Source organism: Myodes glareolus, chromosome 17, assembly GCF_982192425.1.
Source record: "Myodes glareolus chromosome 17, mMyoGla1.1, whole genome shotgun sequence".
Lineage (NCBI taxonomy): Eukaryota > Metazoa > Chordata > Mammalia > Rodentia > Cricetidae > Myodes > Myodes glareolus.
This window is the reverse complement of record NC_142042.1, coordinates 41,459,716-41,472,810: the sequence shown is the minus strand read 5'-3', so window position 1 is coordinate 41,472,810 and position 13,095 is coordinate 41,459,716. Positions and strand designations below refer to the sequence as shown.

At 41.0% G+C, this 13,095-nt stretch overlaps 1 protein-coding gene across 1 annotated transcript in view; it reads right to left on the bottom strand.

Moving 5' to 3' along the window:
- Positions 1–7,466: 7,466 nt before the first annotated feature.
- Slc30a7 (solute carrier family 30 member 7) overlaps positions 7,467–13,095 on the bottom strand; it is a 69,814-nt gene continuing 64,185 nt past the window's right edge. Inside the window, exon 11 of the mRNA XM_048456665.3 lies at positions 7,467–13,082. Coding sequence (XP_048312622.1) covers positions 13,035–13,082 — 48 coding nt within the window. The 3' untranslated portion in view covers positions 7,467–13,034. The remainder of the gene's footprint in view (positions 13,083–13,095) is intronic.

The following is a 13,095-nucleotide window of genomic DNA, read 5'->3' as shown; positions in this document are numbered from 1 at the left end:
AAATTTCTACACTTTGTGTGAAGAAAAGAGACTGTGTGCTTGTGCACACGAATACACACACACACACACACACGAGTGTGTCAATGCTTGCTTGGAGACGAGAGGACTGTTTGTGGAAGTGGGTTATAACCAATGAACTCAGGTTGTTAGGTTTGACAGCAAGCACTTTTACCTGCTGAGCCATCTCACCAGCTCCAGTATCAAGCAGTTTTGAAAAGCATGTAAGTAAATTCTCAAAAAGAAAAAAGCATGTAGTGATATTTCATTTATATTTTAATAAATAAAGCTTGCCTGAGATCAGAAAGTAAAACAGCCCCACAAGTCAGCCTTACAGACCAGGCAGTGATCATACACACACCTTTAATTCCAGTAGCCACACTTGTTTGCCATAGAAACTGGGTGGTAGTGGTTCAGGCCTTTAATCCCAGCGCTAGAGAGGAATGAATATAAGATGGGAGGAGACAGTTCTGAGATTCCTGGAGGCAGGACCGCCATTTCAGACTGAGGTAGAGGTAAGAGCCAGGGGCTGACTGTTTTGCTTTTCTGGTCTTCAGGTTGAACCCCAATATCTGTCTCTGGGTTTTTATTAACCGTGCTACAGAAGAAAAATAGAGCAGTTTTAAAAAATGGAAATGACAGCCAAAATTTCCTCAAATTCACTGAAGATACATTGGTCAGTACATTGGTCCAATATGCTCAATGAATTATAAGCAAAATAAGTAGGAAACCCATACCTGTCAGTTAAAACTGATAAAAACCAAAATTAGTTGGGAAAGCTAACAAGGAGGATTGGGGCTCACCAAATGCAGTTTGAAATTAAAATTTAGGTTTATTTATTATTGCTCAACCTGGAAAACCTGTCTGTAATTTAACCTCAATATAAATGAAATCATAAAATGAAAACTCTTCTCACCAGTATGAAGAGAGGATTAGTGTTGCAGACTGCTGTCCTGAAATCCCAAGGTTAAAATGGAGATACAGAAAAGGTATATACATTTGGAGTTTACTTAGTTGTTTTTAACTCTTTAATGGGTTATGATGTCTTGGTGTTTGGTCTCAATTAACTTTTGATTCTGCAGTGCTAGGGCAGAGGATACTTGATTCCATGACCATGTATCTGCTAGGCAAGTATTTCACTATGTTATTTCACCCTAATTAGTTTTAAATATATCAAAATTTGTTTCCTCTGCATATACTGGATTTTGGGGATCCAGTCTGTTTGGATACTCACCTTCCTGGACCTGGAGGGAGGGGGAAGGAACTTGAACTTCCCACAGGGCTGGAAGCCCTGACTGCTCTTAGGGATGGAGAGGGAGGAGGAGGGGGAGAGGGGAGGGAGAGGGTGTGGGGAGGAGGGGCGGAAATGGAAACTTTCATAATTTAATAAACTTTAAAAAAAAAGAATGGAGAGAGAGAAGGAGAGAGAGAGAGAGGATTCCATAAGCATGGTGTTCTTGAGATTCACACAAACTTCAGGTATCACGAGTATATTCCTTTTCATTAGTTGACTAGTTGTTGGAGTTCACTTGTATGGAGAGCCTGCGGTTTGTTTATCCACTGATCATCTAGAAGATATTCGAGTTCTACATGCTACTTTTTAGTAATAATGAGAATTACTAAAGCATTTACATGCAGGCTTTTGTGAGGTTCTAGAATAGGCACTCATGAATGGGATTTCTGGTGCCTTCTATAAGAAAGTGCCTGTTGACTAGCCTAGCAAAGTATGTTTCTGGGTGCAGTAGTGGCATGAATGTTACACAGATAAACAACGACTTTCTGGATTTAGGCCTGCTCCACAGGAAGAAAGTAGGCTGTAAATCTGCACCAAGAACTCGAGACTGGGAAACACACATACTCCATGGGTGAAGCTTTTACTATTATTTTGCTAAATGGTCAAAGTATCAAATTGCCATCTAAATAGGTATTTCTACACCCATAGACAAGTGTAACTCTCCATTCTCATCAGAGAAAAGTTCCTTAATATAGGGATTCAGTACTGTTCAAAGTGCAAAGCAAGCATATGTGGAGCACTCAACCATAAATGGGCCATCTCCTCCTCGCCAAGGCTCAGGGAACATAGAGAAAGAAGGAACACGAGAGATTCTAAGAGCCAGAGATGGGAAACAACCAGAATGAAACTGTTTTGGACATGACCACTGCACCCATGAATTTGTGGTAGCTGTGATTGTTTGCACAAGATCAAGCCAGTCAATCTTCCACCATGGATGGGGGAGGGGCATACGAGCCGCAACCCTAGTTTAAGAGCTATTGATAGTTATGGGCCACTAGGAGTGTAGTTCCTGGTGGGTTGTCGGTGCTCCAATAGGAATGACACACCCATGTGTATACAAGCAGCATGAATTGGATTGTGAGTTGTTTTTAAAAAAGATGAGTTGGAAAGGGGATGTGGGAAATATTCACAAGGAGTTGAAGGTGGATAGTGGGAGTGAAATGTGATCAAATATATTGTCCACATACATGAAATTCTGAAAAAAATACATTTTAATTGCTTGTAATAGTTGATTTTGATTACCACCCTGGTTGCATTAAGAAATACCTAGAATAGCCAGGCAGTAGTAGCACACGCCTTTAATCCCAGCTCTTGGGAGGCAGAGGCAAGTGAATCTCTGTGAGTTCAAGGCCAGCCTGGTCTACAAGCGCTAGTTCCAGGACAGCTAGGGCTGTTTACACAGAGAAACCCTGTCTCCAAAAACAAAGATTAAACAAACAAGAAATGCCTAGAATATCAGTGACTCCCACTTTTGGGTGTGTCTGAGAGGGTATTTCCAGAAGGTTCAACGAGGAAGCTCTACCCTGAATATGGGCAGAACCATCCCATAGACTTGAGTTCAGGATCGAACAAAAAGAGGAAAAGGAGAAGGACTGATCCTAAATGCCAACATTTTCCTTTCTCCCCAGTCCACCAAGAAGTGAGTAACCAGCCTCATGCTGCTGCGGGCAAGGAGCTGGTTCTGCTGTAGTGCTGCTCACACCATGATGGACTGTATACCTAATCCAATGTAAACCTCTTCCCCTTACATTGCATATGCCAGCGGTGACAGGAGTGACTTCGCTCTGCTGGAATAGCTTCCAATCCGGCACTTCTGGTTTGCATTCTTACAGTACTGCATGGGAGTACTTGTTGCTTGTCTCTTGCGAGACAGCTGTGGAGTGACTGATTCTGTCTCCTTCCCCGAACACTGCGAGCTGAAGACAAGTTGTAAGGTGGTTCAATTAAAGGTTGTTTATTTGCTGCCACCTCAAATCACGGATTCTTTAGTAAAGTGCAACTGAAACCAATCTCTGCGCGCCCGCTGGCCTTTGTTGACACGGGCAGCACAGTGTCACACCCTCTGATTTCTTCAGTTTGTGTCAAATCTCAAGAGGTAGTGTGTTTCCTTTACATTCTCTTCAACGTTACTTGTTTTCTAGCTCTGCTTTTTGTGATAATATAATTGCGATGAAGCCTATGAGATTTTGATGGGAAGCTGATAGGGGAGTTCAGCCAATCACATTTTGTCCGTGGGGCATGTTGCCCTAAGGCAAAAATTTACCTATAAACCTGGCGGGTGCACTTCCCGCGCTCTCTCGCTTGGCTTCTGCGTTCCGGACAGACTGTTGGAATTCTGATGTAAGTCTTCCTTCTGTTTATTAAAGCTGTATATTTTGTATTAAGATAGTCTGGCGGATCATTAATTACCGATCACACCATGCCCCATCAGCAAGTCCTCCATACAGCGTGGATATTTGGGGCTTTATCCCATTTGGGATGTAATCATCTTCTTGAATCTATAGGCTTTTCTCATCAAATGTGAGAGGCATACAGCCAATCTCCAAATATTTTTTTGCACTGATTATGTTAACCTCTTTGTTTGCTCTCTGATGAATCTGATAATGAGAACAACAGTTTTTGACCCACAAGTCTCTGAGCTCTGTTCTCTTGTTGTTTCATTCTTAAATGTTTTGTGTGCTCTGAGTAAGTGATTTTCCCTGATCTGTCTTCAAGGTTATTGACTCTCTTCTTCTGTACTGCTACTGAGATCATTTTGTGGGCTTTTAAAATTTTGGTTACAGTCCTAAATGTCCATTTTTAAAGATTCGTTATTTTATGTGTACATGTATGACTATGTGAGTTTATGTGCACTGTGTATATGCAGGAGCTCATGGGACAAAAAAAAAAAAAATTGGATCCCCTGGAACTAGAGTTCGCAAAACATTGTGACGCCATCACATGGGAACCAGTCCTGGGTCCTTTGCAAGAACAGCAGCTCTTAGCCACTGAGCGATCTCCCCAGCTCTGATCCCCAATTTTTTACATTAGCCTTTGTTGGAAGATTATTTTTGATTGTGTGATTGTGCATTTTTATAGTGGCTACTTCAAGGTCTTTATTAGGTTACTCCAGTGTTGATGCTGCGCTGCTTGGTCAACTCACCTGGAATTTAACTTGGACATTCCGAATATCATACATGAGATCCCAAGTCTCCTAAAATTCTACAGTGAAGTCAGCCTTTCTGCTCTCAGAAGCAAGCAACGTGGTGAAGGGCAGAGTGTGACTGCTAGGCTGTCTTGTCCGTACACTGGTCAAAGACACAGGTCAACCCTGTGTAGTTTGTCCTACTCAGTGTGGGAAGTTATAGCGCTTTTTGGTTTGCTGAATGGGATCATCATCAAAGCATTAATGACTTCAAAGTGATCTTTGGGGTTCATAAAGTTAATTCTAAGGTTCTCCTGGGCTTCTGTGTCCCTCAGTCTTTCTTCTACACCAGTTCTCTGGGCTCCAAATTCATCTTCTGGCCAGGAACCTTTATTTTGTATTTTCCCGAGTGGGACTTCATCCTCATCCATGTGGAAGAGAAAGAGAAATTTTTCTCTGTCATTTTGAAGCCTTAAGTTTTCCAATCAGAAAATCTGTCTCTCCACAAGCTGAAGCCTCTGTTAGTTAGCTGCTGGCTGTCTCCACAGGGACCGCCTCCGACAAGTCTCCTTAAGCTATCAGGACTGGAGATGTGGTAACTTTACCTTTTGGAGCCTGCCTAAGCCAATGTGACCTCTATACTAATTACTACTCGAGGAGAAGTAGCAGGACGTACAGAATTCCTGTAAAGTTAAAACATGATGAGCTAACCCCGTGCCTAGGGTGAGGACAAGGAAAGGCTATCAGATAGTCCCTTTTGTTCTTATAATTTTAGATGATCACATTCCTCAAAGTTAAAAGATGGCAAAATTATAATTGCTATGAAATTATACCTATGCTTACATGGAAATATGATTCTGTTTATAAAGTGTTATACTTTAAAAAGAATCTTCCTCGCCAAATTCAGGAACTACTGTTTGGAATATTTTTAGCTGTGTATTGTCTGGTTTTTAACCTCTTAAGTTTAGCAGTTAACTGGCTGATAAAAATAAATAAGGCTGAACTTAGTAATTCATACAGTACTATTTTCAAAGATTTAAATTTCCCACTAAAAGCACATTTTTATGTGTGTTGGGTGTCTGTACGTATGTGTATATAAAAGGTATATGCACACATGTGGAAGCCAGAAGAGAACACTGGGTGTCTCTGACTTATTCCTTTGAGAGAGTTTCTCACTCAACTTGAAGCTGGGTTGGTGGTCAGTAAATCCCAGTGATGTTCCTCAGTTGGGTTACGGACACCTGCAAAGCCATGTCCAGGTTTTTACATGGATGCTGGGATCTGAACTCATGACGTCATGCTTGTTCAGCAAACCTCCTAGCCACTGAGCCATCTCTCCAGGTTTTTTTTTTTTCTTTTTCTTTCCAATAAATTTTGATTGCCTTCTGTGAACTGTATGCGTTCTAGTAATACCTCATTGGGCTCCTCTTGGTTTTAGGAACCTAGAAAATATAGTTGTACTGTCTATTTAAATGTTGGTAACACAGGCAAGCATGAGTTTCATGGTAGACTTTTAAAAAAGTTTTTTTTTTTTTTTTTTTTTTTTTTTTTTTTAGACAGAATTTCTCTGTGTAACAGCCCTAGCTGTCCTGGAACTAGCTCTTGTAGACCAGGCTGGCCTCGAACTCAGAGATCCACCTGCCTCTGATGGGATGAAAGGCCTTAGTGTGTCTGGTTGTTTTCCTGTATGCATGTGTACTACATGCATACAGTACCCATGGGGGGCCAGGAGAGGGACTAGTGTTATATATGGTTGTAAGCTGCTATGCGTGGGTATGAGGAATTGAACATGGATTCTTTAAAAGAGCATCTAGTGTCTTAGCCATTGAACCATCTCTCCAGCCCCAGTGGTAGACTTTTCAAAACTTGGAGATAGGTTACAGAAACAGAAATGTTTAAACGAACCAACAAAGTGCTGTTAATGTTCTTTTTTTTCCCTTGAAGCAGAATGCAAACCACTTAATTGCAACCATTCTGTTCACATCTATTGATGTGTCTGCTTCTCCGTCTCTGTTGTGTCTCCAGCCTAGATGCAAAGATTGCTTATTGCTTCACTGAGGAATATGACCAAATAAGGAAGAAAACAAGCATTTAAGAGTTTCCAAAGGGTTTGGAGAGATGGCTCAGCGGTTAAGAGTGCTGGCCAGTTGCTCAACTCTTTCAGTGGTCCTGAGTTCAAATCCTAGCAACCACATTGTAGTTTACAACCATCTATAGTGGGGTCCAGTGACCCCTTCTGGTGTGTAGACAAAGTACTTGTGTGCACAAAATACATAAATCTTTAGCTGGGCCTGGTGCATTCAGGAGGCAGAGGTGGCTGGATCCATGTGAGTTTGAGGCCAGCCTGGTCTACATAGTGAGTTCAGGACAGATACCTTCTCAAAACAAACAAACAAGCAAACAAACAAAAAAACACAAAAACAAACAAAAAACAAAATCCAAAAAGAAAAAAGTTTATAGGAAGTTGTGTTGAGTAAGTGATAGGTAGCTTATCAACATTATATACCAGGAATGATGATCATTTCTAAGGAAAAACCAAAACAAGTAGAAAGGCAGCAATGAACAAAAGAATCTCTTTGACAAGATGGTGTAAGATTTTTCTGGAACTTTTTTGTTGTTTTTTTTTCATTTTAAAAATATTTAGAGTCAGGGTCTTAATTTGTAGCCCCAACTACCCTGGAACTCACTCTGTAGATTGAACTGGCCTCAACCTCACAGAGATCCACCTGCTTTTGCCTCCTTCTGGGTACTGAGATTAAAGGTGTACATCACCATACCTGGCAAAAAAATATTTTACAAAGGAATTGCTGCTGACGAGAAAGCTTTGGAAGGGGGATGCAGGCTAGGTCAGCTTCATGTGAGATGAGGTCATTCAGAGAGTGAGCTGAGAAAAACTCAAGCTGGTGGAAGTCAGGAAAACACTACGATGGGATTCCAGCTAAAGGGAGAGCATGCAGGAAGAGGCTCTGGGTCAGCACCTTAGCATCAGGGCCCTGCAGATTCTGCGAGTGTTCTTTCTGCTCCATTCGACTCAGAAACATGACTCGGGGAGACTTTTAAACAGAAATTTAATTAAAAACAATTTCCAACACAGATGTTTATGATCATTTTAAAATGCATCGCCGTTAAACAAAATTCGTGAATGTGCGCATGGAGACAAAGGGAAAGTGACTTTGTGGCTCTGTGGTAGGGCACTTGGGCAAGCCCTCATCGCTCACCGTGGCATTTTCACACCTTCCAGGTTGCTCATCTGTGACATTCCTACCCAGCCTTGTATGTAAACACTGTTAGAATGTTTTGAGACTACCATCTTTCCCAAAGGGATCAACCCCAAATCCAGAATTGGCCATGTTTAAAACCATCAAGAGCAGGAAGGTGGAATGTGGGCACGTTCAGAATATATGGAGATGAGAGCTGGCAAATTCTCAGTCATATTGTTTCCAAATTAGGGGAGAAAATATACAAAAAAAATTCAAGAAAAATATGACAGAAATGTAAGTGTATTCTAGGTATATTTAAATTACTTGATACATATGGTGTTTTCATTAGAAACACCTCCAAGAGATATCACTGAAAGAGTCTGGGATGACAAACTAGTTGTGGGCGATAGACAGTCCTTAAAAGATATGGCAATATGGCAACTCTCCACCAAACCATGGAAGGTGACACAGTCCTTAGCGAGGCTGTGCAACCCAGATGGCCACAGCAGTCTCGGTTCTGCCAAATCCCTAACAACATGGAAAGTAGAAAACTGAGATTGAGCAACTCACAGGCCTACTGGGAAGAAATGGACAGGATGAATAGAAATCCAGGCCAGACAAAAATACCGGAACTTCTGGGATATTTCAGGAGTCTCAGCTTCCTCCTGTCCCTAGTTCGTGTCTGCTATGGTCGGCCCAGAGTTACTGGTAACTAAATATTTCATGAGCCTGTAAGTATAAACCCACTGAGTCAAAGTAGAAAGGATATACAAGACTTCTTTTTGGGTTTTATGCTTTCCAACATCACGGCCAAAATTACAAATTCATATTCAAAGCTGTGGTAGAGGTACAGGCTTCTATTTATGAAACAGACTTTTTATATTGAAAAGGCTTGTGTAAAATGCAGTGTGTACATCAGATACTACTTAATCCTCTGAAAATTGATCTGGGCTTTTTGGCAGACAATTCCCCAGTGATGTTCTTGAGGGTAGGCCCTCTTCTCCACAACGGCACAGAGGATGTCGGTGAACAGCTCCGCCATGACTTCCAATGTCGCTTTCTCCTCACTGCTTTTTAAATGGACTGAAGGAGCTCTAGCGCCATTTCCCCCAGCATGGTTTTGGACCTGAGGCCAAGTTATGAAGCAAATATATAGAGCACAGGAAGAAACAGGCTGGAGGCAGTTTGTAAATGTTCCCATGGCAACGGCACCTCGGGTGTTCACTTCCAGGCGTCTGCACAGATGTGCTACAACTTCTTGGGTCTTATAAAAACAGTCATCAAGAGAGACTCGAGTTGCTGCTATGCCCAGACTCTCCCCAGATAAGGACTCTTCCTCATGCTATGAGAATCATGGACTAGATTTTAAGATGCCGTCAATCATAAAATTCTCTTTAAAAAGTGTGAGGATTAAATGTGAGAACACAAAAGCCACCAAGTACCTGGATACAGAGATATTTAGCAGAGATTATCTACCTTGTTTTCTGTGTTACCTGCAGTTAGGAAATGGCTAAATATAAACCAAAGATTACCTCATCAAAAAAGCCCCGCCCAGTTGGCCTTTAAATAGAGTTACCCCTCTCTGCTATATTTCTGCAAACACTTTCCTTGATACCCAGTTTTCACTGTTTGTCCTGACTCCGTGGTGGAGATCTGAATCATTAAGGCGGCCTCTGTAAAACGTACCTTGAGAGTCTTTCATAGAATGTTTAACGAATGTTCTTCAGAGAATTAGAAAGTAATGTGTTTCAACAATGGTGACTCTTTGAAGAAAAACAAACAAACAAAAGACCTTAACTTGGCCAAGGTAATATATTTATGAAGAGTGGCCTAATATTTGCAGTTCTGATTAAGATTTCAGAACTTTACCCAACTGAAGTAAAAGATGTGTTCCATACACTTACTGCCCCCATTTTCACAGTTCTGAGAATTTTTCTTTAAAGTAAAAACACTCTCCAGTGACTGAAAAAGAACATGGCAGGCAGGGCTGAAATGGCATGACCTCAGAATCAGCCTGCACCTTAAAGGAACCAGTTTGCAGTATACAGGCAAAAGTAGGAAAGGAAGCCAGCATTAAACTGGACTGAGCCTTGGGAAATTAACAAAAATTCACTCACATCATTTTCCAAGTCAAGAGCTGGTTTTGAAAGAATAAAACATAGTTATTATAATTTATTCTGCAACAAATACTATGGAAATAATCTAAACTTCACAATTACGGATGAAAACAGACGACATCCCATTTATAAAGTGCCTTCGTGTACCAAGGCTAGAGGGCGGAGCTCTTTATTCACAAGCCATGCTGATCACATTTACAGAAAGGCAATGACACACAGGAAGCATCACAGTACGGCGTAAAGAACTCCTGATCTGGCATCGGATAATCGCCCTTGAGCACTGGCTTTGCCACCACTTATCCCTGTAATCTTAAGGAAATGACAGTTTTTCTGGACCTCAGACTTCTCATCTGAAAATGAGAGGTAGAACCAGACTGTTCCCAGCACAGTCTCTGCTTAGGTGTCAAAGTCTATGGTAAATAACACGCTACTCTTAAATCCCAGCGATCTACACCAGGGTGGCTCCCACGTTACTGTCTGTAAAAACACGAGAGTTCTGATCAGCTCCGTTGCGGGTTACTGATTTGGCTGCTCTAGAGAGGTACACAAAAGTCACAGTATTTTGGTTACCAGTACATTATGTGTAGGCTTTGAAGAACCTAGATAAAGGGAAATCACAATGACATTGTTGGCATGATCTTGTGCCTCTACTACCAGAGGGATGCATGACAGTAGAGGAACACTAGCCCACACATAACTAGGTACTGTCATTCAGAAAGACGCAGGGGACCTTTCAAAATGAGGACGCTGAGAAGTTCTTCATCAAGTAATACAATGAATTTTTAAAATACACCTAGTTGGTGATGTTTGTCTGGTAAGGTAAACTTCCTGAACAAAGTGGGCTTGCTATTCAGAGAAAAAACTTTGGTTATTCATAGATTGGTAAATATACACTCAGATTGGCTTTTTTTTTTAAAGAATATTAGCCTAATGGTAGGAGTCTTCTGAATTAATTTTATTACCATAACCAGGTAATATTTCTTAGTGGAACCACTAGTTAGAATTATATATGCATCAAGAACACTAAAAGACAAGCTTTCTTTCTGTGAAAAGTTGTTTCTGTTCACATTTTTTTTTTGTTCACATGGGTATGCCAACATTTAATTAAGCAAAAATGTAAATGCCAACCTGCTAAAAGTTAGGAGCTGGCAAGCTCTTAGAACAAAGTGCAAAATTAGTTTCACATCAAGCATATTCTATGCCTCATCAAAGGAAAAAGCAACATTCATGGATTGGTGAACTGAGGGTCTAGTTAAACAGAATGACACAAACTTCACTTGGAATTAAGGACCCAGTGGAAAAAGCAGATCTGGCAAATCTTATGACTAGCAAAGTAGACTCCAAGAGTGCAGTGTGGCAGAGTCCCTAGGATCAGATGTAAAGGTTCCCATCTGATCTGTGCCTTTGTCTAGACCTGTCATGTCCAGCGGCATGCCCCAACCCACAGACTCTCCCCGGGTCTGTCAGACTCAGGTACTCAGAACGGAAATGAAAAAGCAGCAGAGGACCAGGATGTTTCCACTGGTTCGTCCCCTCCTGGAAGACGACCACATCTGTTTCAACCAAACACAATTACTGCAGGGAGTCTTAGCTTTAGAACAAAGAGGGTTTGAAATCAGCACTCGATTTACAAAAAGGGCACCACAGACATTGTGTGGTGTTCTGCTGCAGTTGAGATGGTATAGCGCTCCTAATATAGAGCAGCTCATAAAGTATGGATGAGAAGTAGGACAAAAGGTACTCAAAAACTCGGGCAAAAATCGCCAGTAAATCCTGCCACCTTACTGGTAAAGCATCTGTACTGATCTACACTCTTAATTTTTGCCTTTCAAGGTTTTTAAAATTTTGCTAACAATATCAACTTATTTAAAATAAAGGGGATATTTGTAGGGATAAATGAAGTACAGTGAGAAAATGTTCACCCAAACAGCATCTCTTCAGAAAACACCAAGAACACTTGAGTGTTAAGTACCTGTCACCTCCAATTGCTTATTGTTTATTTGTAATTTAAAGACAGGGTCTCTCTACAGAGCTCTGGCTGTCCTGGAGCTCAGAGACCCGCTGGCCTCTGCCTCCTGAGTGCTGGGATTAAAGGCGTGCATCATGCCCATCAGAATTTTATTGTTCATACACCCAAGACCTAGAAAATCAACTATTTGTAAGACACCCATTTTAGAAAGAATTCTACATTCCCACATCGGCTCCACAGTGATAGCAGCTCACACTCAATCAAATGCTGTTCTAGATAGAATTGCTGGAAAAAACTTGTATTTGTGCAAACAAAACCAAGAAAAGTAAATGGACTACTTGGCACCTGAAAAGCATATGAAGATGTAAACTGTCACTGTCACAGTTATTTCTGTCAACTCTGTGGTGCTTTTTCCCATCATTAACAGAATCTATAAAAAAAGCTACTGGAAGATTTAGCATGAACAGGTGAAGGTTTTACAGACTCCGTAATGGAGCAGATTTTTCAGTCTAAATGAGTTTTTCTAATGTATTTGCACTTTTGAAAATAGTCTACAAAGTATCTTAATGTGATCACTGAATTTTTTATAAAGCAAAATAATGTCCTTTCTCATAAGACAAGAAATTTAATATACTTAACCCTACGCTGGAGATACACAAAAGACAATTATATATGTTACTAGCAAGTCTTATTTTGTACAAATTACAGAATATTCATTTAAAAAAACATACATATGACCTTTGATGGTACATTTACATTTCTATGCTGGCAAATATATTTTTGGATACAAAGGCACTTTGAAAACCCAATATGGTTTGGTTCATAAGTTTGCAAGGTACAAACAATTTTACAAACATATGATTACACTGAAGAACGTCAACAACTGTGACATCACATAGAAAACTGACTTCTTTTTGTAAAAACAACACTGGTTTTGTGGGAATAAAAGCAGTGGTTTCCAGCAGCTTTAGTGAAGACATTCAGAAGATTGGCAGCCCACGGTCTGGATTTCTCACTAGCTGGGTCTGATGATAGGATGGGCTGAAGGTGATCAGCAAGAACCCCCAGAAAAAAGTTTTTAAAAAAGACAACCCAACACCCTAGAACAAACCCAGAAACCTTGGTAATCAGAATGGCTTGGCGGGAAGAGCACACAAGGCCACAGTCTGTGCAGATCCGGCTGTGATCCCCGAGCACACCTGGCTCCACCTGCACTGGGTGGCACTTCCGAGCTGTAGTGATGACGTCTCTCCTTTCGAGCACTGGGTAGTACAATGCTTTGGACTGTACAGTACTGGGAAATTTTGGTCCTCAAACAATTTCTTTTCATTGACTACATCGCTGCAAAGTCAATCTGTACATAAAGCTGCCTCACTCCAGCCTGAAAAATAGAG